General features: G+C 44.9%; 1 protein-coding gene across 3 annotated transcripts in view; it reads right to left on the minus strand.

The window, feature by feature from the left end:
* Window positions 1-4,791: 4,791 nt before the first annotated feature.
* The window catches only part of TIMD4 (T cell immunoglobulin and mucin domain containing 4), a 33,318-nt gene continuing 14,445 nt past the window's right edge, over window positions 4,792-23,664 (minus strand). For 2 of the 3 annotated variants that reach the window (XM_026510851.4, XM_057312283.1), the window contains 4 exons: window positions 10,067-10,113; window positions 8,554-8,647; window positions 7,235-7,274; window positions 4,792-6,072 (listed from right to left, as the gene is read on the minus strand). In XM_026510851.4, the coding sequence (XP_026366636.2) occupies window positions 5,988-6,072; window positions 7,235-7,274; window positions 8,554-8,647; window positions 10,067-10,113 (266 nt within the window). In that variant the 3' untranslated portion in view covers window positions 4,792-5,987. The remainder of the gene's footprint in view (window positions 6,073-7,234; window positions 7,275-8,553; window positions 8,648-10,066; window positions 10,114-23,664) is intronic. The other variant, XM_057312284.1, reaches the window with a different exon arrangement.

Raw genomic sequence — 23,664 nt, forward strand, 5'->3', positions numbered from 1 at the left:
AGGAGAAAAAGATGATAGGACTTTGTCGATGGAGCTGCTGAAGGGAGATAAGATGCATCTCAGAGGGACCAGAGAAGGGAAGGAAAGAAGCCGAGGACAGAACAGAGATAAACAGGGTAGAGAGAAGAGATAAGAGGTAGCATGAGGGTGAGGCAGGGAAGAGGAAGACAGGACCAGGGGCTCTGCAGGAGAGTAGAACCCAGGCCCTTTGCTTTCTCTTTTCTCGGGTATAGTTTTAAAGGGGGTAAGGGATCGACATTCATAGAATACGTTAAGTGCCAGATCCTGATGATTCAATCTCCGAGCCTGAATCGATGGTCCCATTTGAAGGTAATGCTGAACTTGAGTCTCTTCAAGAATGTGAGACCCTCTGGCTTTGTGCCCTTCACACCCCCCCCACCCATTTCCAGGTTGTTCCAATCAGACAGACTTCGAGAGGGAGGACACCGAACCATGACCCCCCGCGCGATCCTGTCCACCGCACCCAGGAGTAGAGTCATGAAGAGATCACGAAGGCACTTCATACACCCGGAAGGGCCAGAGTGCAGGCTCGAGGACGTGGGCTCTGAAGCGGCTCCAGAGTTTGAATCCCAGCTCAACTGCAGGCCACCGACTTCATGAACCTGAACTTCCATTTCCTCACCTGTCGAGCAGGGATGACATACAGGCCACCCCTCATAGAGAGATTGTTACGATTATATAAAATAATGCATGCAAAGTGAGTAGGGTAATGTCCGACATCCAGAAAGGGCTCCAGTAATATTAGTGATGACTACTAGTGCTGTTATTGGGTTCAAGCACGAAGCTAGGTGCACATAGTAAGCACCCCATAAAAACATGTATCCATCGGATTGAGGCAGAATCAGGACATTCGCTTCTAGCCCTGTCTCACTCACTGTGGTGGGAACACAGGAAGTAACTTTACCTCTCTGTGCTTCCATTTTTCTCCCCTATCAAATGGGGATATGCCCTTGCTCTGACACAGAGTACTGTGGGTTTGGAAACTCTTAGAAAAGTAGGAAACCGCATAGAAATACAGAAGAAGTTACTTCCCTTACTCTACCATTGCGCTTTTCCCCAAGCTGCCCATCTCTGATATACTTACGAAGTTTCACTGTAGCTAAGAATTTTTGCCACAATTTTCTGTCAACTACCAGGGCTGAATATTTCTGCCTCATTCCTCCATTGACTCCTGACACTTGCATGAGAGGTTCGGTCCCCCAGCTTCAAGAAGGTGTGTATGCAGAATTTCTAAATTTTATCCTGTTTAAATCCCTTCATTCTTTTTGCCTCTCAGGTACATTAAAAATGATCCAAATATTTGGAATCACAAAATGCATAATGCAGACGGAAGTGGCTCTGTAGACTGTAAACTGTCAGGGAAGAGGGACTCAGTCTGTTCAGTTCATTTCTACACCCCAGCACCCAACAGTGCCCTTTGGTGCACAGGAGACACCCAAAACACTTCCATTGGATGAGTGAGTGTGTCAGAAATCAAGGTTGTTGACCCAGTGGCCATTTCCAGTTTCTCCCATGCTGACTGACTGTAAGTTTTGGCTAAGTGGCCATGTGTACATCCTGGGGGCTGAGTAATGATTGGTGTAAATTAGTCCCAGATATCTCATTCCCCTTGGCCAAAGGGTGGGCATGTGATCCAGTGAAGTAAATGGCTGATGAAGCATATGGGAGGGTCTTCTGGTAACTTCTATGGCAGATTTCCCTTTTTGATAAAGGATAAGAGTCATATTAGGGGAAAAGTCCCATTCCCTTCCACCTCCTTCCTTCCTGTGTGGGATCCTTTTTGTGAGGGCACATTAGAGCTGTGACAGCCATCTTGCAACCATGGGGGACGAGCCAAAAGAAGTCACAAAGACTCTAATATCTCATTTTAGTGAAGTTGCTGAACCAACCTTCAAACAGCCTAAATCCAGATATCTAGTTACGTGAGATAATTAAAAGTCTTTAATTAAGTCGCTACTTTTTGTATTCTCTTCCTTGCAGCTGAATACAATCTTTCGAAGACAATAACTGTGCCCTGAGAAGGGTCTCCCATTAAGTGGTTTCCACTTAACCAATCTTCCATGTTTCTCTCATAATCTTAGCATCATCTCAATATCCCTCTGATGTCTCTGAAAGATTAATAGCACCACCTTGACCCCCAGACATTCTTTCTCCGTTTATCTTTTCTGTTTTCTCATTATCACTTTCCACAGACCAAATATTATATTTTGGTTTTTAATTACTTTAATGGGCCTCATCCATAGTAATTGGGACATTTAGGTCATTATCATGTCTCCTCAGATCTTCTTAAACAATTTTATTGATCATCTCTTTGAGCAAAATCATGTGGGGGTACTAGACCCACATAAACTTGTAACTTAGGCCAAAACTTGTCCTGATTAATTAGCAACCTTTCCTTCTGGCGCAAAGCTGCTCTCCCTTTAGAATTGTGGCTTACAGTCATTGCCGCACATTAGCGCTCTCCAAGGCGGTCTAAAAACTCCCTGATCGCCAGGTCTGCCCCATGCCCATTAAAACTAGGATCTCAGAGGGGAGTCAAACATTAGTTATTTTTTATTACTGAAATCCCCACTTGATTTCCATGTGCAGCTGACTTTGAAAACCAATGCTTTAGGCCAATCCTTCTCAATCATTCATGTTCATACAAATAACATGGAAACCTCGTTAAAATGCAGATTCCGATTCTGGGCTCTAGGGTGGGGACCGATATTCTGCATCGCTACCAAGCTCCCAGGTGTGGACTAGGGCTCGGTCCGAGCCCTGTGTTTGGATTAACAAGGGTCTAGCATCTATATTTTAGTATCTATTTTAAGACTGGATCCAAACAAATTAAATCCCACTTGGTACCATTACAGCAAAAAACAATGATCGCTGCCCTTGAGTCAAGAACTCAGAAGGGGTTGTTTCCATCTCGGTTGAGTTATGGACTTCAGTGGATCGATCATCCCAGTTTGCCTGGATTTGTAAACGTGTTATAATCATTAGGGGTTCCTGAAGGGGTTCCCAGCATGCAGGACTTTGAGTTTTAAAACGAGACAAGTTGGTCACCCTCGTTATGGCGGTGTTCTTCAAAAAGCAACAGAACAGCCAAGCTTTGCGCTTCCACATTCTCATTCCTCTGTCTGGGAATGGCAGTCTACCACAGGGTCAAGGGTGTGCTGGGAAAGATGGTTCAAGGGAAAGGAACACTGAGTTGCACACACAAGGAACTTAATGTGACTTCAGAAGGGTAAATAATCAGGCAGATTCAGGTGGACCTAGAAAATCCGAGAACAGGTTTATGACATGGCCACAGAGAGAAGTCCAGGGGACATGGTTTAGGTCTGTGCTCTGGCATTGGTTTCCTGTGTAGCCTGGGGTATCTCAGTCCCCTTGTCTGGGCTTCAGTTTCATCAGATAAAACATGAGAGTCAAATTGCTGGATGTGCCAAGGTCTTTCCTGCACACACACACCCCAACCCCCACTCCATAGACAACACGCATAAAGCCTACAACCGCAGAACAGCACCTTTCCAGCTCAGACGGAAAGTAAACGCATCTTCTGTTTCGTGAGCAGCTATCTCGAGCACGGCCCAAGACCCTCGTAACAATGTTAGCATTCATCTTACCCCAGCATCCTTCTCTTCGCTGTCCTTTGATGTTCAGGGAGCTGAGAACTCACAATGCCTTTTTTTTTTCTTTTAATGACTATAACATGTTTACAAATCCAAATGAAATTCTATTTTGAGACCCAGCCTTTTGGTTACAAGTGGCTTCCTTCTTCTGCTCTTGCCTTCACCCAGGGAGCTCACTTCTCAACTTTCTGTTTCCTTTAGAGAGACAAAGAGTCTCCCCAGCCACCCATTGCTGAATTCCTGTTAACCTTTCATTAAGCCTGCTGACAGCTGGCCCAGCGCTTCGTGAGTTAGTTCAACACATTCCCATTTAAATGTGTCCCACCTGGCTTCATTAAGGTTCCTGCCAGGTTCTCCACTTGCGGCTTCCTCTGCAAATGCAAATAAGATTCTGAGTAAATAATATTGGGACAAGGGAAGATTGAGCTATAAAGGGGTTGGAATTGGAGAACCATCAAAACACTCAGGTCGCCATGGATTTAAGCAAACTAAAATCCACTTGGGACCAACACAGGCCAATACTGCAGCTCTCTGTGCATGAAATGCTAAATGAAGGCCCTTGCTGTGAAGTACAGGGTAGTGGTTAAGAGCATGAGTCCTTCCAGTCTGGTTCAAGGCCCTGCTCTGTCATAGCGGGTTGGTCCATGTGACCTTGGGCAAGTTCCTTCGCTTCTCTCTGCTTCTGTTTTCTCAACTCCAAAAGCAGGAGTAATATAGCTGTTTTACTGAGCTGCTGTGAGGATTCAGTGGGAAATTGCCTTGAAACACTCATCCTGGACCAGAGCAGATGCTGTTTAAAGATCAGACGTTATCTCTGAACTAGCCTAGAAAGGCCAAGGTCAAGGTTGCAGAATTGGGTTGTTCTAAATCCTCAAGGTTGGATCGTGGACCCACCATGTAAAAATCAGCTGTAAGAACCACGTCTCCATCAAAGTCCTTCCTTGTGCAAATGGAAAATCAACGCTGGTTCCATCCTGTTGCATTTCCCATGTGTGTTTCATCTCATTTAGATCGTTAAGCTAAGGGAAACAATCCTCTCTTCTGGGTCCTAGATAATAGGAAGTTATTTGTAGGTGACTACAAATTCATCCTGGTTGCATGGAGAGGGAAAGAAAGGAATAACCAGACCAATAATCTCCTCTGACCAGGAAGGCTCAGCAGAAGAACTTTATATTTATTCCTTACTCGGTAAAACCCACAGTCTACCTCCTGCACTCTGGTGTCTCAGACTGGTTGCCTTGTTCCAGCCCATGGCCACGTGTTGCTTGCCCAGGACGTTATTCTAACTAAGTTGGAGTGTTAAGGCCTTCAAGTGGACACAGACACGTCACACTTAGAACAGCCTCGGCATTTCCCTTGCCTCACTCATCTGGGGCAGCTGCCTGGCCTCAGGCAGAGCCTAAGTGCTTCTTCCACAGCATGGGTAGAAGTTGGGAGACAGGACTCTCTGATCTGCATTTAGAAAAGGAGATCTCTGCCACAGCGTGGAGAACAAATCGGAGATGGGAAGGACTGAAGACGGGGAGTCCAGGTAAATGCCCGCTTAAAGGAAAGGTCTCTGACACCCACCTCCACCTGGACCTTTGCCTCCTGCTGCAGGAAACTCCTGACTCTCAGCCACCATGCTCGCCCCCACAGAGCCCTGGTTAAGGGAGAATCTTTTCTCAAAAAAGAAAATGTGAGCCAAAATTATGGTGCTGTTTTCCATCGCTTCTGGCATTATTGATGAGACCCAGACCCAGGGTTGCTCCTACCATCCCTGGAGGGGGAGCAGCGCACTCTGAAAGTTGGGCATATAGAGAGAGATACAAATGCATAGGAGGCAAAGGCAACTAGGGTTGAGAAGGGACCAGAAACGGTGTCCCAGAAGCAAGGCAATTTGGAGAGACATGAGGCCTTCCTTCCAGTATCTGGAGCGCTGCCAGAGAGAAGAGAGATTACACACGTTCTGTGTAAACACAATGAGTTCAGCTACAACCCACAGGCAGATGCTATCTGGATACAGACTTTGTTTTAAATATTTCTAAGTCTCAGAACCGCCCTGAGATGGAATGATCTCCTTTAGATGTGGCAGTGAGCTCACCATCACTGAAATTATTCAAGCGCGGTCTGGAAGGTCACTTAGAGTGATGCTACCCGGGAGATGAAAGCACCTGGCAGAGAAGGTGCTAAAGTCTCTAAAGTACTTTCACTTGTGAAATTAAAGCAAGATTGGATTGTGACACCAATGGAATAGATGGGGGGCTTTAAAAACAAAACAAAACAAGACAAAACAACACAACACATTCTAAGACTTATTTTGAGAATTCCCGCATCATGCCCCTGTCCTCAATCCTGGGAGAAAGTGGCACACTAGAGCGTGAAAAGACCGTCTTCGTCTTCTCTTCCATGCTGCATATCATCAAAGTTGTTTTTACTTTCTCCAACATTGTCTAGCCTGTAAGGAGAAAAGAGAGGCTGAGAATGGAAACCACCAGGACCAGAAAGAACCGGATGTTGCTAACTCACAGCACAACTAACCACGGCTGTTAGAGTGAAAAGGGCTCACACCCCATCCTGCCTAAGCCTCTCCATTCACAGATGGGAAAACAGACTCTGTAGGAGATAAAGGGCTTTTGCCAGTCTAGTCCAATAAGGGAATTAAATGTTTCTATATTAGCAAAATATAAACTCAAGATTGAAATGTGTGTATGACCTTGGAAAGCTGTCTTGCTGAGTCTCAGTTCCCCTACTTGTTAATATTTATTTGCTAATAGATATTTTGGTATTGATGCAATTAAGTGAAGGCACGGTCTTCATCACAGTTTACACCCAATCTTTTCATTTCTTTCCCAAAAAGCTATAGAACAGGACGGATATCCAAAACCTCTTTCCAAAGACTCTTCAAACTATTTAAAACAAAACAAAACAAAACAAAAAACTGCTCTGATGGTCTAATATTGGACGGAGGAACCAAATCCCAGGAATGATATTCTACATGTTTCTCATTTTTCATTCTGCCAACTCTCCTCTCCATAAACTCCTGTTTAACAATGTCCTTTTAAAATGAATTGCCCAGGGACACCTGGGTGGCTCAGTCAGTTGAGTGTCTGTCTGCCTTTGGCTCAGGTCATGATCCCAGAGTCCTGGGATCAAGTCCCACATCAGGCTCCTTGCTCAGCAGGGAGCCTGCATTTCCCTCTGCCTGATGCTTCCCCTGCTTGTTCTGCGCTTGCTCTCTCTTTCTCTCTCACACACACACAAATAAAATCTTAATAAATAAATAAAATTAAAAAAAATAAAATGAATTGCCCAGAGTTGAACAAAGAATTCTGAGCACAGAGGACAGAGACATATCACCTTCTTTCTTTTGCATGCCATGCTTCTATTAATGCAACCTGCCTTTGTATTTGTATTTCAGACAAACATAACACAGTGTTAACCAAGACAGAGGTTAATGTGAGTTAAATCCCACATCTTTTTCACCTCTAATGCCACCATTCTCCAACCCTGTATTTAATCAGAACACGAGCACAAGTCATTAAACCACTGAGTAGTATCTAATCATTTGTAACAGCTTGTACAATCTTTACAACAATCAGTCATGCAAGATGAATTACCTTGTGTGTTTCAGGAACCAACCGGTTTTCATGACTTTCCCTGAAAAGACAAGGCCATGGAATAAGCAGAGCAGCTGTGCTAGAACAGGTGAAATGTGGTGAAAGCCCAAAGCTACCTTACCAAGAGCACAGTTGGACCAAAGGTAAGACTTTAGGGACTGGTTTTGGCAGAGAAAGCCATTCTTTTTCCCATGTCAAGTGGGAAAATTGGGCCCCAAGGCAGTGCCCATCAATTACACACCTGTTCCCATGTTGTGGGCAATAGCGTTAAACTGCTTCATTCTTCAGTCATTTGCCCACCCAGAATTCAAGCACTCACTTGAGTTTTAAAATACTTCCTTATGAGACATACTCAGAAATTCCAAAACTGTATGAGGACCAGTGACCTCTGCTTTTAAGAGGGTTTTGTAGGAAGGCTAATGGCAGACTTCCCACTTAGTTCCAATTTTCCTTTGTCAGTGTTCATTAGGGACAGGTATTGAAATATGCAAGTTTCACTACTGTCGCTCAAATGGGCCAAGAGGGTTAGCAGTCTTAGCTCCTCATTTACCACCTCAAAACAGTTTCTGTTAATGACTACAGAACAATTTCTCCCCATTTTAAACAGGACCAGATGTCACATGCCTCTACTTTGCATGACAACTATAGACCCTGTTCCATGACTCCTTTCTGCAGTGTGTTAAAACTATTTTTTGGAGATGAGGAGTGGTGGTGGGGAGGTGTAAGGTCACAGATCAGCTGGGGAATCTGGTAACAACTATGGACCCCACCCCCTGAGAAGTGCAGATAAGAACATTCAAGTACATTTGCAAAGGATTTCGAGGGATTCGCTTTCCCCTGAGGTCTATCTGCGGAGCCCAGGTAAACAAAGCTTGCTTTAAGGGAAGAAGAAGCCTGAGATCTTTCTTCCTGGGGCAGTCCTAGCCAGAGGAGGAGGCTGGGCCAGGGTTTCCCTCTCCCCAAGACAATGATAATAATGGCACTTTGCACTTAAGGCAGTCGTGAGAATGAAAGGAGTTAGACACATCAGGAGTATAACAACAGCACTGACAGAGATTGAGTTTCCAGTAAATAAAGGTGTTCTTGTTTTTCTTTTCCAAAATATAAACTCCTCATCCAGAAGATGATACGTGAAGGCTTTAGCATCCGAGGGCGAATGAGTTTCCCTGTTACCTCCTTGACCAGAATGGAGTCGGGATGGAAGTGGGACTCTGGGTGAAGGAGACAGGGGCAGGAAGTGGAATCAGTCCACTCCCAGATCCTCCTGGAGTCTCCACAGCTCTGAAGGGAACCATCCCACCCGGGCCTGCCCTCCTTACCTCGAAGGAAAAACGCCACAAGCAATGCCAACAGCACGAATCCCAGAGAGGGAGCGACGATCATTAGCAGGTCGGAGTTGATGGCCATTTTCACCTGGTGAGACACAGGGAAGGTGATCGGGCCAGTCCTTCCTGAACATCACCCCCGCATGAGTCTCCTGTCCCAATCACACCTTCCACTCGCCAAGCAGCTTCACTGCTTCTCCCCCCACTTTGCCTGACAGGGCTCAAGGTCAAGACAAAGCAGCCTTACAAATCAGAATTTTTAAAAAAATATCTCTGAAAACCTAGAACATTTACGCAGACCACACAATTTTCCTGTCTTCGACATCAGGCATATGGGCTGCGGGGTTTAGGGGCCTGAAGATAGGAGATCTTCTGCCCAGCCCCGGGCAGCTCTCCTTACAGCTGATTTAGACCTCCGGAGGCAATAAGAGTCAAGAGAAAATGGAACTCAATTTCAAATTTTCTATAGCACCGGTTCTCAAAGTGTAGCCAGGGGACCCATGAGATCAAAGTGATTTTCACGAGACACTATTTGCCATTTTCCCGGTCATTCTCATGAGATGGACAGTGGGGTTTTCCCCGAGGTGACATGGCAAGTGGCAGGCTGATGTCATCCTTCCGATGCTAGAATACGTAAGCAGAGAAGAGCATCTCTCTGCTTCCCCATCAGCCAGACATTCACGAGATTTGCAGAAATGTAACACAATGCCACTAATACCATTTTTCTAGTATTTTTTCATTTGGGAAAATATAGTTATTTTTCATAAAATGTTATTTATGTCAACAGGTCATGGGTTTGTTTTGTTATTCTTGCTTTTAAATGAATTAATAAACATCATTTTTAATTTCTGTTCTAATGTTTATGAATATAAAGGGGTCCTGACACCAAATCGTTTGAGGAACGCTTCTCTCCAGCCAGCTCTGAGTTCTGGGGGGGGGGCTATGCCACCGCCGCTGCCCGGGCCATGTCCCTGTCCTCACCTTCCTGGCCCTTTCTCCGACACAGCAGCAAGGAGGGGCGACAATCCCCCTGCCCCCCCCCCCCCGAGGAAGGAGAAGGGAAGGAAGAGAGAAGAAATGAGGGTTGTTCACGTTTCCCTGACAGGTGTCGATACTGCCTGCAGTTTTTATTTAAAGCAGCTCGAATCACTTTTGTGATAATAAAAATTAATGAAGGGTACACTCAGCAAATAAGAAGGATGCTGATGGCAAGTGTCGATCCCGCAGGATGTCACTGATCCTGGGCCATACAGAGGGCACACATAATGATTTTTCCATGTTTTCATACTTTTTATTTCTTTTTGTTTTTCAAAGCGTCTGCACAGAGAGAGGTAACGATAGGAACGTTATTTCTGCCACAGGCACAAGGCGCCAGTCCACAAACTGCTTAGCTATTTCCCCCGGTTTCTGCTCAGATATATCTTCCTCCCCAGCTCATTTCTGCAAACCTCTATTGTGGATTTTAAAATCGAAGTCATACACTTCAAATACTTCACAAAAATTTTACCTGTTCTGATTCAACTCCATTTTGCACAGGCATTTGTGTCTCCGTTGCTGGGAAGGAAAAAAGGGGGAAAAATGTGTATATTTCCTGTGAGGGAATAAAATACCACACCCTGCAATAGACATTTCAAAGCTCATCTGGAATTTTAGTTGATGTGTTTAATCTTTCAATGCCATCTTTCCTTTTTTGTTTATTTACCACACATTTGTCTTGAGGTGGTTTTATCTGAAGCTCATCTGCTATCCAACACTATCCCACAAGAACAGCTCCATTTTATAGGTGGGTAGAACGGGGCACTAGGCCAACAGGTGATTGGGTGTAAATTTTCAGCAGACGCCAGCAATGTGTCCAGGATTTTTATCCAGCAAGAAAACGTCTCTATCAGTTAACAAATATTTCTTAAGCACTTATCATAGGCCATGTACTCAGCTAGCTGTACCACCAACCTTGTCGACAAAATTACAACTTAGTGCGGAAAACCAAATTTAAGCAAATAAGGTGAAGAGTTGAAAGAAATCATGTTACAATTGTGCAACATTCTAGGAATAAAGAGTGCAATTGTGCAACGTACTGGGAATACATAGGACAATAATAGTACAATAACTAGATATGTACAGGGACATATCACGAGGATGGTTGACCTGTTCTGGAGGATCAAGGGTAAGTGTCCTTGAGAATGTAAAATTTAAGCTGAGACACAGACTCATTTATTTATAACTGATAGTTGAGTTCAACAGAGAGACATACCATGCTAAGCACTGTTCCAGGCACTAAGAATACTAAGATGAAGACAGCAGGCCCCCCATCCCCGCCACAAAATTCACAGTACGTTAGAGAAGGAAGACCAGAGGTCATTTCGGCCTCACAGGCCACGGTAACGATGGGATGTGAGACGGTGTGGGGGAGGGCAGGCAGAGGGAGAGGCAGGGAGCCCAACATTGTAGCTGAGTGAGAGCTGCTAGAATTAAACTCCATGAGGACAGTGTCCCTCTCTGCTTGTTCAAGAGGGGGACCCTAACACTGCCTGGCACACACTTGGTGCTCAATAAGTGTTTGTTGAATGAATAACATCTGAGCTGAGTTCAGGTTGTGTAAGAATTAGCAAAAAAAGACACTAGAGGTGTTTTAGGTAAAGCAGCATCAGCAAAGCCACGGAAGCATGAAACAGTGTGGTTCTGTGTGGAATGGCAGGCTGCCATGAAAGCAGAAAATGGGGGTGGGGGGATGGCAGGGAATGACCACAGAGATGGGCAGGAACCAGTCAGGGAAGGCCTTTGTTTCATGCTGGTAAGTATCTGTTTAATGCTGTGAGCAGTAGGAAACCCCAGAAACATTTTAAGCATGCTATGGTCCAGGTAAGAGGATAGGAAATAGCCAAGATGAGATGATCAATTATCATCTGGTCCCAGGTGTGAAATTCAGAGTTCATGGAAATGAAGGGAGAGAGGCAGATTCTAGAAATGCTTAGCTGGGAGATCAAGAGGATGTGGACACTGAGCGTGGGGGTAAGAAAGAAACAAGTCTTAGATAACTCGCAGAGTCCTTCCTGAGACTCTGGGCCATTGCCCCACTGTCCACCAAGATGGGGCACAGCAGAAGGAGAAGGGTCAGTCCGGGGGAGAAAGATGCCGAGCTCAACTCCATTGCCATCGAGTAAGGCGCCCGAGAGACACACACAAACACTACTCGCCTCACACGCAGTTGATGGATTCGCATCTGAACCAAACTCAGGGGAAGGTTGGAGTTGCAGATGCTGGTTCAGGAGTCATCAGTCTCCAGGGAGTAGTTAAAACCCTCTGAGTGTATTAGAAATCCAAGGGTCACATGTCCAGAGAGAGTAGAGCAGGAATTCTAAGAAACCCCAGCACTTGAAAGGTGGACAGAGAAGGCGAGGGAGAAGGCAGCAGAAGAAACAAACAGCAGAGAGCAAAAAGTGAGACCAGTGTCACAGAAGCCAGGGCAGGAGAAAATGCCTAGAAAGGACACGAAATCGTATGTGCAATAAAACCTGCTGGTAGAAACAGAACATAAAGCCGCATATAGACGAGGCCTGAGTGTAATAAAAATCGAGGTGAATAATTACTGAAATTGATCACTGTTTCTCCCAAGCTTCCTTGCACTCGAGGCGTAAGAAAAAATGTGATAGGTTTTCTAAGGCTCATAATTTGGTACAAGAGAGCTTATTTGTTCGACAGGGAAACTGACTTGTTGAATGCCTACGAGCATAAAACTCTGAGGGGAAAATTCAGCATGTTTTCATATCCTACAACTCAGTTATGGTTGTTTTTCTCTCCGCTATTATTCCCTAGAGCTGGAAATTGCAGGTAAGAATTCAAAACTCCTACCCCTGTTCTGTCAAAATCCTCTAGTATTACAATCATTTGTGACGGATAAGACCGAAAGTGAAACCATCAAAGAGAAAAGCCAGCCTAGGTCACTTTGGTCAGAGCTAATCTGTATTTTAAATTGGAATTGTCTAATGGGAGAGACATTTTGCAAACACAAATACTGCCCGGTGATACCGAACACTACTTCCTCCTCCTCCTCCTCTTCCTCCACTTCCTGGCTCCTCCCTTTCCCCCTCTTCTTCTTCTTTCTCCTCTTCCTCCTCCTCCTCCTCTTCCTCTTCCTCCTCCCCTCCTCCTCCTCCTCCTCTTCTTCTTCTTCTTTCTTCTTCTCCTTCTCCTTCTCCTCCTCCTCCCCCTCCCCCTCCCCCCCTTCTTCTTCTTCTTCGTCTTCGTCTTCGTCTTCTTCTTCTTCTTCCTTCTCTTCCTCTTCTTCTTCTTCCTCTTCTTCTTCCTCCTCCTCCTCTTCCTCTTCTGAAAACGCCAAAAGCCCCGATGGGAAGCACTCCAAAGCCACAGTATTAGACAGTGCTAGACACTGAATAGCAACAAGAAACACAAGTGGATGGTGATTTTGGTTCTTGTGAGACAGTGATGCTAACAGCTAGGGGATGGGGTAGGCAAGTGAAGACTACTCATTTCTGGGTCTTCTGTGCTATCTTGGCCCTTACATACTTAAGACCCTGAACTCTTAAACAAGCACATTCAGGCAAAGGCAAGGAGTGCCCCCCACCCCAAACTTGCAAGAAAAGCAATTCTGTGAGAGGGGAACTGTGGTAGGTTGAATAGGGTCCTCCTTGAATGTTCGTTGCCTCAGAACCTCCAACTGTGAACCTTTAGAAATAGGGCATCTTTGCAGATGTCATTAGTTTAGGGATATTGAGATGAAACCATCCTAGATTTAGGATAGGCCCTAAATCCAATGCCAGGTGTCCTTATAAGGAGAGAAGACACAGAGAGGCATACACAAAGAGGGCCATGTAAAGACAGGCAGAGACTGAAAGGACGTGGCCTCAAGCCAGGGAATCCTGGAGGCACCAGAAGCTGGAAGAGGCAGGGAAGTACCTTCCTTTGGGGCCTTTAGAGAGAGCATGGCCCCGCTGACACCTCAGTTTTAGGACTCCTGACCTCCAGAACCATAAGATAATAAATTTGTGTTGTTTCACATCACTGCATTTCTGGTAAATATTTACAGCATCCCTGGGAACTTAATACAGAGACACAGTCTCTGATGGGCTCACGGTCATTAAGATCTATGGGAACCACAGTCCTGGGGATGGGCACAAGGGATGAAAGGAAGACTGATCTTTTACTTAAATTTTTTTGTGCACTTTGTACCTTCACCATATATATGTTATCTATCTAGAAGAAATTAATTAACATGTAATAACAATAAAAGAATCTTCAACTTAAGTATGCTTTTCTCAGGTCTATGGACTCACCAATACTTCTGATTAATATTAGATTTGCCTACAGGGTAAGAATGTATTTACATTTTAAAAATACCCAAATATGGACCCTCTTGGCAGAGTTCTTATTGTAAATTAGTAAATTGGCTTGCTGGTTTAATTTTAGGTTCTTGAGTTCTTGGTAGGCATGCATACTCTGGCACATGGAATTCCTGCAAAACTTAACCCCAGACCTTGGAGTGCTACGAGGCTGCGCCTGGGCCGCCCCCACCCTTCACTTCACTGAGTATCTATGTATCCCACATTTCCTGGCTGCGTGACCTTGGGCACGACATTTCCTCTATCTGAGCCACAGTTTATTCAACCGAAAATGCTGGTATTACACAACTGATCTCCTATGTCCTTTCTATCCTTTGTATTTCTGAATGCCTTTTTACAAAGAATTTGAATGACCCAAGAAAATGATCATTTCACAGTAATTTTTTTTAAAGGATGCAAAGCTATACTTAGTATAGGAAATGAGTGTATAAAAACTTAAGAACATACAAACACATGCATACCTCTTGCTGCACAAAGAAAATTAAAAAATACTGAAAGACTAAATACATCTTACTTTGAGTGGAAATATTATAGGCAGTTACAATTTTTTATCAGTATTTTGTATACTTTCTAAATTTTCTCAAATGAGAAAATTTGAACTGTAAAATATATACCATGTGTTAATCACTGGAACCTTTGCAAGATGCCTGAGTCAAGAGCAAACTCTCGGGGTGTGTATCATTTCTCTGAAGCAATACCACAGTGACCTTCTAAGCAAAACTTCAAAGATTGCTGTTAGAAACCCATTAACCTATAGCCAAAGAAGAGCTGGGTGTTGCTATTAGTAAAAGACACACCCTAGATATAAGAGTACTGGCGTACAAAGATATTGAGGAGATATAGATTTTGGAAATCCAAGTAGAGTTTGTATACTTGTTAATTGTATGATGCCAATGTCAATTTCCTGCTTTGACCACACACGATAGTTATGTAAGGTGTTTGGTGGAAGCTGGAGGAATATATAGATTTCTCTGTGCTACTTTTGCAAGTTTGTGTTGAGGCTAAAATTGACTCAAAACAAAAAGCTTTTAAAAAGTGGTTTAAATATCAGTATTTCATATGGGTTCAATCTAATATATGCATGGTATATAGTGACTTTGCAACAAAGATTTATTGGACAAAAATTGTTGAATAAATATTAAAGCAAGTTTTAAAATGATTTTGTAAAAAGTTTTAAAATTTTTGTAAAAAATAATGACAAACGTTACTATGTCATTAGAAAAAAATGATCTGGAGTGCCTGGGTGACTCAGTTGGTTAAAGCGTCGGGCTCTTGATTTTGGCTCAGGTCATGATCTCAGGGTCTTGGGATCCAGCCCCACGTTGGGCTCTAAGCTGTGCATGGAACCTGCTTGGCATTCTCTCTCTCTCTCTCCCTCTGCCCCTCTCTCACTCTCGCTTTCTCTAAAAATAAGTATTTTTTAAAAAGAAGAAGAAAAAGAAAATGATCTGAAAGGATATAGCCCATACTGTGAGAGTAATTATTTCTTCTTCTTGGTCATTTTGGTTGAGGGGTTGAAGAGAATGTTTGGAATGCAAGGAAATTTCACTTTACACTGTTTTATATACTTACTTTAGAACATAAAAAAATAAAGTGTAAATGTGAAAGCAGTAACATAAAAACACTCCCTTTACCTTTAAAGGACTTACAGTCCAGTAGGGTAGGAAGCAATATTCCGTGCCTGTGCTGGAAGAGACCTGTTGAAACAGACTCACATGGGCACTTTCTAAAGAACGCGTCCTGTATCTGGGGGGTGTAGATCAAGGGTTGGCAAACTACAGCCTGAACGTCAGATCCACTCTGCTGCCTATTTTTGTTCAGCCTGAGAGCTAAGAATCATTTTTATATTTTTTAATGGTTGAGAAAAAAAAACAAAAAAAAGAATAACTCCTAACACATGTAAACTACAGGCAATTCATATTCCATGTCCATCCATAACGTTTTATTGGAGCACGGTGGTACCCATTTGTTCGTGTTACCTCCGGCTGCTTTCGCACAAAAGGGCCAAGCTGAGTCGTTGAGAACAACAGCATGGCTTGTAAGGCCTTAAATAGGTAACATTTGGCCCTTTACAGGAAAAGTTTGCTGACTTCTGGCGTAGTTATCGGAGCATAATTTTAATCTTAAAACCTTCCCGCCTTCGGACCCTGAGACTTCCCCTTCAAGGTGGTTATGAAAAGGTAGTAGACCCAAACCCACCAACTGAAATAAAACTGCGTGCTCTGTGCAGATCTGGAAGGGCACTGAGTTTTTAGATAAGGAAATCCTTTAAGATCCATTTTGAATATCACCCCTGTTCCCATCCCATCGGGCAGAAACTGCCTTCGGAATTACTTGGTACTCCCTGTCAAAATCCATTTATTGAGCCCTACAGCGTGCCTGGCACAGTGACAAGCACTTCATGTAAAGGATCTCATTTAATGCTTATACAATCCATTCTACAGATGTTTAAACTGAGGCTGAAAGAGTTTCAATCGCTCACCCAAGGTAACACACATAACAAGAGGAAATTTGAACCCGACTCTGAATGACTCAAAAAATCATGATTATGAACACTCTGAGCGAAAAGAAAAAGAGCATATTAAAATCCTATTTGAAAATACAAACTCTAGCCAGTGGGCTTCACGCCAGAAATCAACAGGAAATAAAAGCACTCTATCTTCTCAGTGGGTACATTTTAAAACTGATATTACATATTTTGACTCATCATTAAATTCATAGACACAAGGACTCATCTGTCTCTACTTTTAAAACAAATTTAGTTCTGAAATAAGTCAACTCAATGATACAACCTTAACGCAATCCTAGAATTTTGGAAAGTGACAACAGCAAGCCTTCCACGGGTCTCTCGCGGCAGCATCTGGCTTATGCTGCCCCCTTCTGGACCACTGGTGGTATGGTCTTAAAAAGTCCAAAGGAAAGAAAAAACATCCCCAAATCCATCGGAGTATTTTAGATTTGAAAAGAATTAGAAACTATCTCCTCGGATACCCCCTTTTTCCCCCATCATCAAGAGAAAAATTAAAATCTAGAGACAGTTTCACTGACTCAAGATTTCACAGCAATGAGTAACGAAGGAAATGACTAGAACCCATACTTTCTAAACTTGCCTGACAGACGCAGATCTGGAATTTCAAAAAGGCTTCTGAAAATAGAAACGCACATTTATTGAGTTCACAGACTTCCTTTAAATTGTGGAGACCACTGAATGTTTGTAATATGTGCAATGATCGAAAAGAACACTATATACGTCAATCAATCAATCATTACATACATGAGTCAGACGTTCCCTAGCACCTGGGGCAAAATTGGGTGAGGACCTTTTTTTTTTTTTTTTTTAATTTTGAAAGGGAACAGAGAGAGAAGTGTTTTAGCACCCAATGTGCTTTCTAAAGCAGAAGGAAGGGTAAGATGATTTCACATTTCAGGCCGGTGAGATAACAGAAGGAAACCAGGGGCTGCAGAACCCCATTATCTAAGACTCACTGAGTTCCAAACTTGGCCTCAAGCTTCCACTGCCTCCAAGGATTCCCCACCCACAAAATGTCATCATGTGAGAGTCCAGAGTTGTCACCACAGGCTTCTGCTCTCAAGTGCCAATATCTGAGGGTCTCAGTGAGGCATAGGTTAAGACCCCATCCCTAATCCTTCCCCCGTGACTCCTCTCTGAAGGGCAATGTCTGGCACGGCTCTTCCTACACCCAGCTGATCAATAAATCTTGATTAAGGAAAGTGGCAAAGTCCTCATTTCACCAAGAAACCTCAGAAGTATTAACAACAAGAATGATAATAATAAACGGACACCAAATACCAAGCACTTAGCTATATACTACATGCCAGACGCAGTGCGAAGGACTTCCACGTTCGATCTCAAAAACACTCTGCAGTAAATTCCATCGTTGTCCTCACGGCACAGTGAGAATCCTGCGGCCTAGAGAGGTCAGGTGACTTTCTCAAGTCACTAGCTAGGCGAGGAGAAAGCAAATCTCAGAGCCAGGGTGACCTACCGCAGAGCCCAAGCTCTTATCCTCTGAGCTCTACAGCCTTTGGAAAACGTGGCAAGTGCTCGCACACACTTGCTACAGAAAGATCAGTGCTGGAGAGTGAATGATCTGCTACTTCACGCCACGATGGGAAGAGATCCATCTGGAATGGAACCCTAACCGTTGGCTGCTTTGGTGCGTGCAGTTTCTGGAAAGGAGATTCTACCTATTACTGTCGATGAGGATGATTATGAGCACGATGTAAGCAGCTGAGAGTGCACCAAACACTCACATTTATTATCACTTTTGAACTTCAAAAGAAATCTACTGATGGGGCGCCTGGGTGGCTCCGCTGGTTAAGCGTCTGCCTTCCGCTCAGGTCATGATCCCAGGGTCCTGGGATCAAGCCCCGTGTCAGGCTCCCTGCTCAGCTAGGAGTCTGCTCCTCCCTCTCCCTCTGCCCTTCTGCCCTGCTCACGCTTTCTCTCCCCGCCCCCCTCTCAAAAAAATACACAAAACCTTTTTTAAAAGTATCTTAAAAAACCTAAATCTACTGAGGTACGTAAACTTGGGCAAAATTACTGAAAGAGGAGGAACCTGAAACTCAGAGAGTTCCCGTATCTTGCCCAAGCCTGCGTAGCTAGTAACAACTGCCAGCTACGGAAAAGCGCTGCCCGGTGCAGGATCACGGCCGGCGAGGTTTGTCTGAGGCATGATTATTGTTGATTGAAAACTTTTCCCAGTGCTATCTGGTTGCACATTCCACGTCTGCCACCCCCCCACCCCCCCACCCCCCCCCACCCCCCACCCCCCCCCCCCGCCGCTGTGCTGCTGAGCATTCCAGGGTTCAACAGGCTGCACGTGCCCGGAGGCTCTTGCCAAAGGGTATTGGTACCTTTCGTCAATGACCTGATTGTAGTAGGAGAAGAGATGCTTCACCCCGTGCGCCATTTATCCTACCCGCCGTGAGACCGAGAGCTCTCCGCTGCCTGGCTCCGTGTCAGAGGAACACTGTGGTCTGCAGCGTGGTCACCCAGCTCCCTTGGTTATCCGGTCACAAGGACCCATCGTAGGACTGGCTCCATGTTCTATTTCAGGGGCTGGCACCTTACTTCTTTTTCCCTCTGTTTGCTTTACCATGGTTGTAGCTCTCTTAAAGCTTGGCGACCCTCTTTGTTCTTCTTTGGTTGACCTTTCTGAAGGGGAGCGGTTAGATGTTAGAATGACACAGATCCAATTCCAACTTTATTAATGAAAAAATATCATTCGTACGGTTGGTGGAATAGAAATGCTATTGTGAGGGGAATCATGAGAATCCAGTCTTTGTCCTTCGCCTTTATGCCCAGACTGTCGGCCTGCCTACTGATTCGAACCTGTGAAGAGCGTGACCATGAGAGAGAAAACAAATCGGCTAATGCCTCGCGAAGATGTTGACCTTGAAATCAACTGCATCCAATTTCTTTCCTCCTAACAACGGCATTTGTGAGTGAAAAGGAGCTTTGCTTCATCCCCCTGCCTTCCTCTGTTCCTTCTGCTGAACTTGTACTGAAAATGGTAATTCCCCCTACAACTTCTTTATGTCCTTGATCAACTGAGGACCCAGCAAACTGTCGAGTTCTGACTTGGCTCGATTTGGTCTTTAATAAAATAGCACAGCGTAGGGGAAAGAGCTCTGCTTTGAGAGCCAGAAGAAAGTCCAACCCGGGGTCTCGTTTGCACTTCTCTTTGAACTTTTTTTTTTTTTTTAAGATTTTATTTATTTATTTGACAGAGATAGAGACAGCCAGCGAGAGAGGGAACACAAGCAGGGGAAGTGGGAGAGGAAGAAGCAGGCTCATAGCAGAGGAGCCTGATGTGGGGCTCGATCCCAGAACGCCGGGATCACGCCCTGAGCCGAAGGCACACGCTTAACTGCTGTGCCACCCAGGCGCCCCTGGACGTTTTTATGCCTCTGTGCCTCAGTTTCCTTCTATGTGGAACAAGGAGTGTGCACTACACCACAAGTCCTAAATGCCTTCTTGGGGCCAGGGATAGGCTGGCTTCAAAGGAATCTCCTGAAGAGGTCTGTCAAGCATACAATGTCTTGGACCCACTCCCAGAGGTTCTAATTCTGCAAGTCTTGGGTAGACTGGAGCAATCTATGTTTTTACTAAGCACACTGTGTTTCCAGGCCATAGCCAGGGCTGGTACACATGGACTGGATGACCTCGAAGTTCATGGTCTTGGTTCCTCAGTCCCCCCGGGAGGTCAACATGAGATCAGATTGCTCCGCATCTTCATTTATTCAAGGCTCCCCCCTTTTCTCTTACCTCCATTTCTAGACCAAACCATACCTCCCTCATTTTTGACTGATCCCCTTCTCCCACGCCAGGACCAACCTTGCTCCATTCACTATTCCCTTCTCTAAATTATTCATCCTCAAACTTCCTGAAAACACACCTAATATTCGTTCCTTAGCAATTTGGACTTATTCTGTAACATCTTGGATTTCAGGGCCTCCACCCCAGAGCTAACCCTGTTCACCTAATGGTCCCCCTGTCACAGTTCACAGCCACCTAAGTGCTCATTCTACTTGACTGGCATTCTGAATTTCCTAATATTTGACTACACCCCCCGTAACCTTTGTCAGCCCAGCCCTCTCTGCACGCCTGCTCTCCTGGATCCCTTCCTACGTCTGTTGTCTCGCTCTCTGCCTCCTCTCCCAATCTAGTTGCTCCTTTATGGGCTCGCACCTCTTCATGTCCCTCTTCGTCTCACACAATCTCTTTAGGTGATTCCACAGGAGCCTCCACTACCCCTGTGCTAATGAGACAATATAATAAAGTGCCGAAGAGCTCAGATTCAAGAGCCAAGAGACCCAGGGTTCAAACTCTGGAAAATTTCTCTCTCTCTCTTTTTTTTTAAGATTGATTGATTTGGGGGGTTATAAGAGGGGCAGAGGGAGAGGGAGAGATGCGGACTCCCCACTGAGTGTGGAGTCTGACCAGGGCTCGATCCCAGGACCCTGAGATCAGACCCTAAGCCGAAATCAAGAGTTGGACGCTTAACTGACGAGCCACCCAGGTGTCCCTTTGGCAAATTTCTTAATGTCTCCAAACTTCAGTTACTTTCCTTCATAATGGACGTAATAATAGAATCTTTCTCACAGATCCAGACAATGCCTCACAATGAGACAATGTACCCAGGCCTGCTACATAATGAGCACTCGATAAGTGTCGTTTATTATCAATGATTCCCCAAATTGTATCTATAGCCCTGAACTGTCCCTTATGAGAAAATATATAGTAAAGTATTGGCTAAGTAGCAAGTCCCTGTTCAGAAATTATGTGAATCACAGGAATTATTATTTGATCAGAGGTAGGTGCCAATCATCAAAGACCCCCATCCCCACCCCATCCATAAGTCAACCCAGCCCCACATTTCCAACTGCTCATTAGACATTCCTCAGGTGCCCTCTGAACTCCAGCTCTCCCAAACAGATTTCACTCTTCCTCCTGGGGTTCTTTACTAGTTAACCTGTCACATCGATCTAATCTCCCAAGTACAGAGACTCCGTCGTTCTTCATTCTTACTCCCGTTACCAAGTCCTCTCTATCTTAACTCCGAAGTGTCTCTGACTTTGTCCCCTCTCTGTAGTTACGGAGGGGACAGGCCATCATTCTACTCCAGACACTCATCCCCAGCCTGAATTATTGCGGGAGCCTCCTGGGTAGCCCTTCTGCCCCCAGGCTTGCTCTCTCTCATACATCTTTCACACTCTTACCAGAGCAATGTCTCCTAAAGCAGAATTGGAAATGTCATTCCCTACCCAGAACACATGAATCGCTCCTTATGACCCTGGAATAAAATCTAAATTCTTCAGCCCATCAATCAAGTCCTTTAAGAACATTCCCTGCTTCCTATCTCCATTAGAGTAAACTAGACTGTGAGGCAATCTTCAAAGATTTCATGCTCTTATCAAGTCCCCGTCTCTTTGTTCATGCCGTTCTACAGGACTGTTCCCCCTTCCCTGCGCAATGAATGTTCTCACCAAGGAGGAAAGCTTTCCATGCTTCTATCCCCAAACAAAACCCACTGCATGATTGTTTGCAGTGCACAGCCTGTGCATCCCACTAGTGCGAGCCCTGTGGAGGAGATGTCACAACTTACTCATTCCTGTGCCACGAATGGAGAGGCCTCCCAATCAGCCTTACTTAATGAATGACGGATTTGAAAGGCTTTGACCAAAAATCATGTTACCTATTTCCACGTATCCAAAACAAATGCCAAGATAAAAACAGAAAATCCCATCTCCAACCACTTCGTCCTCTGAGAATCCTTTGACTCCATGGAAAGGTCAGCTTGCTCTGGACCATGAAGCTTGGGATGACTTTGTAAAACAGAAAGATACAATAATAGAACAGATCTTTCTACAAGTGTTTCCTCCGCATTCTCTCACCATCCTACCCCGGGACCAAGAAAAAGTTACTGCAGGACTCTTAAGAAAGGGAAAATGGTATTATTATCAAAGCATGTTCATTTTTTTTCCTAATTTTCCTGGGTTGACAGCCAAGTCCTCATGCATATATGGGTGCCTTAAATGTGAAATTGTTCTGCGGCTTTGACTTCATGCTGGTGTTCGGTATAATGATCCATCTGGGGAAAAGTGAATCCTAATACTTTAGGAGCAAATATCAAGTCTCCCCTTGGGGAAGCTCCATTGCGAGACAGTGGCTGCTCGTCCTAGAACAACGGCCAACTACACATGGGATCAGGAGAACTGGCCTCTGGTCTCAGCTCTCTTCCCAAGTCACTGCAAGGCCTCTCAACTCACAAGCCTTTCCTGGGTCTCAGTTTCCCATCTTCTCAGTTTCCTGGTTTTCCACAGACAACACCCCTCCAGGAGTTCACGAACAGGAGTTCACGAGCACAAGTTTAAACCTCCTGAAACCTGGGTGTGAGTCTCAGCTCTCCCCCTGTCTAGCTGTGTGATCTTGGGCAAGTCACTCCACCCGTGGGAGCTCCATTTCTAGGCAGCCTTAGCGTGGACGTGAGGATTCCCCGGCCTGGGCAGGGCCGCTTCAGAGCCTGTGTCTGCCGCAGATGCCTTAGAAGTGGAGCGGGCACCGATGCTGGAAATGTGTGCTTGGAGTTTTCGTATAGAAGGAATAACACGCATCTGGAAGCTCTCCCATGACACACTCAGCTACAGCTCTTTCTCCGGCATGACTCGGTTTCCAAGCCTACATTAGAGAGTGGAGCCTCCTTAGACTGAGCACCGTGGGGACAAAACAGTCGACAGGCGGAAGACGAAAGGGGCCCAGAAGCAGGAATGAGACCAATAATTGGGAAATCCGTAGAGTCATGTGAAAGGGACTCAACGAAGAGCTTTCAGAATCTCCGATTTCCTCCAATCGCGAGTAGAGAATTACGACCGTTAGCTTTTCTAACTTCCCCAAGTTTGTAATTTTGCCACTCATAGGCTGTTTCCCTGGTATGGTTAGCAGTTAAAAAAAAATCCTAAAACCAAAAAGTGTCTGTGGACTTACAAGGAGCAGCAAGCTGGCTGGGAGCCGGTGGCAGCGGCCTCTTGTCTTCCTGCCGGAGTGGCCTACAGACGAAGGTGTGTGAGTAGGAAAAGCAGCAGAGGTGGAAAGAAGAGAGGAAATAGGGATCCAGCATGATGACTACCATTAACTAGCCGCTAGTTAGGTCCTAGGTGTCCGTCTCATGCATTTCCTCACCGAACAGTCCTATGAACTAAGTACTCCTATTATCTTCACTGT

The sequence above is a fragment of the Ursus arctos genome, unplaced genomic scaffold (genome assembly GCF_023065955.2).
Source record: "Ursus arctos isolate Adak ecotype North America unplaced genomic scaffold, UrsArc2.0 scaffold_15, whole genome shotgun sequence".
In the NCBI taxonomy this organism is placed as follows: domain Eukaryota; kingdom Metazoa; phylum Chordata; class Mammalia; order Carnivora; family Ursidae; genus Ursus; species Ursus arctos.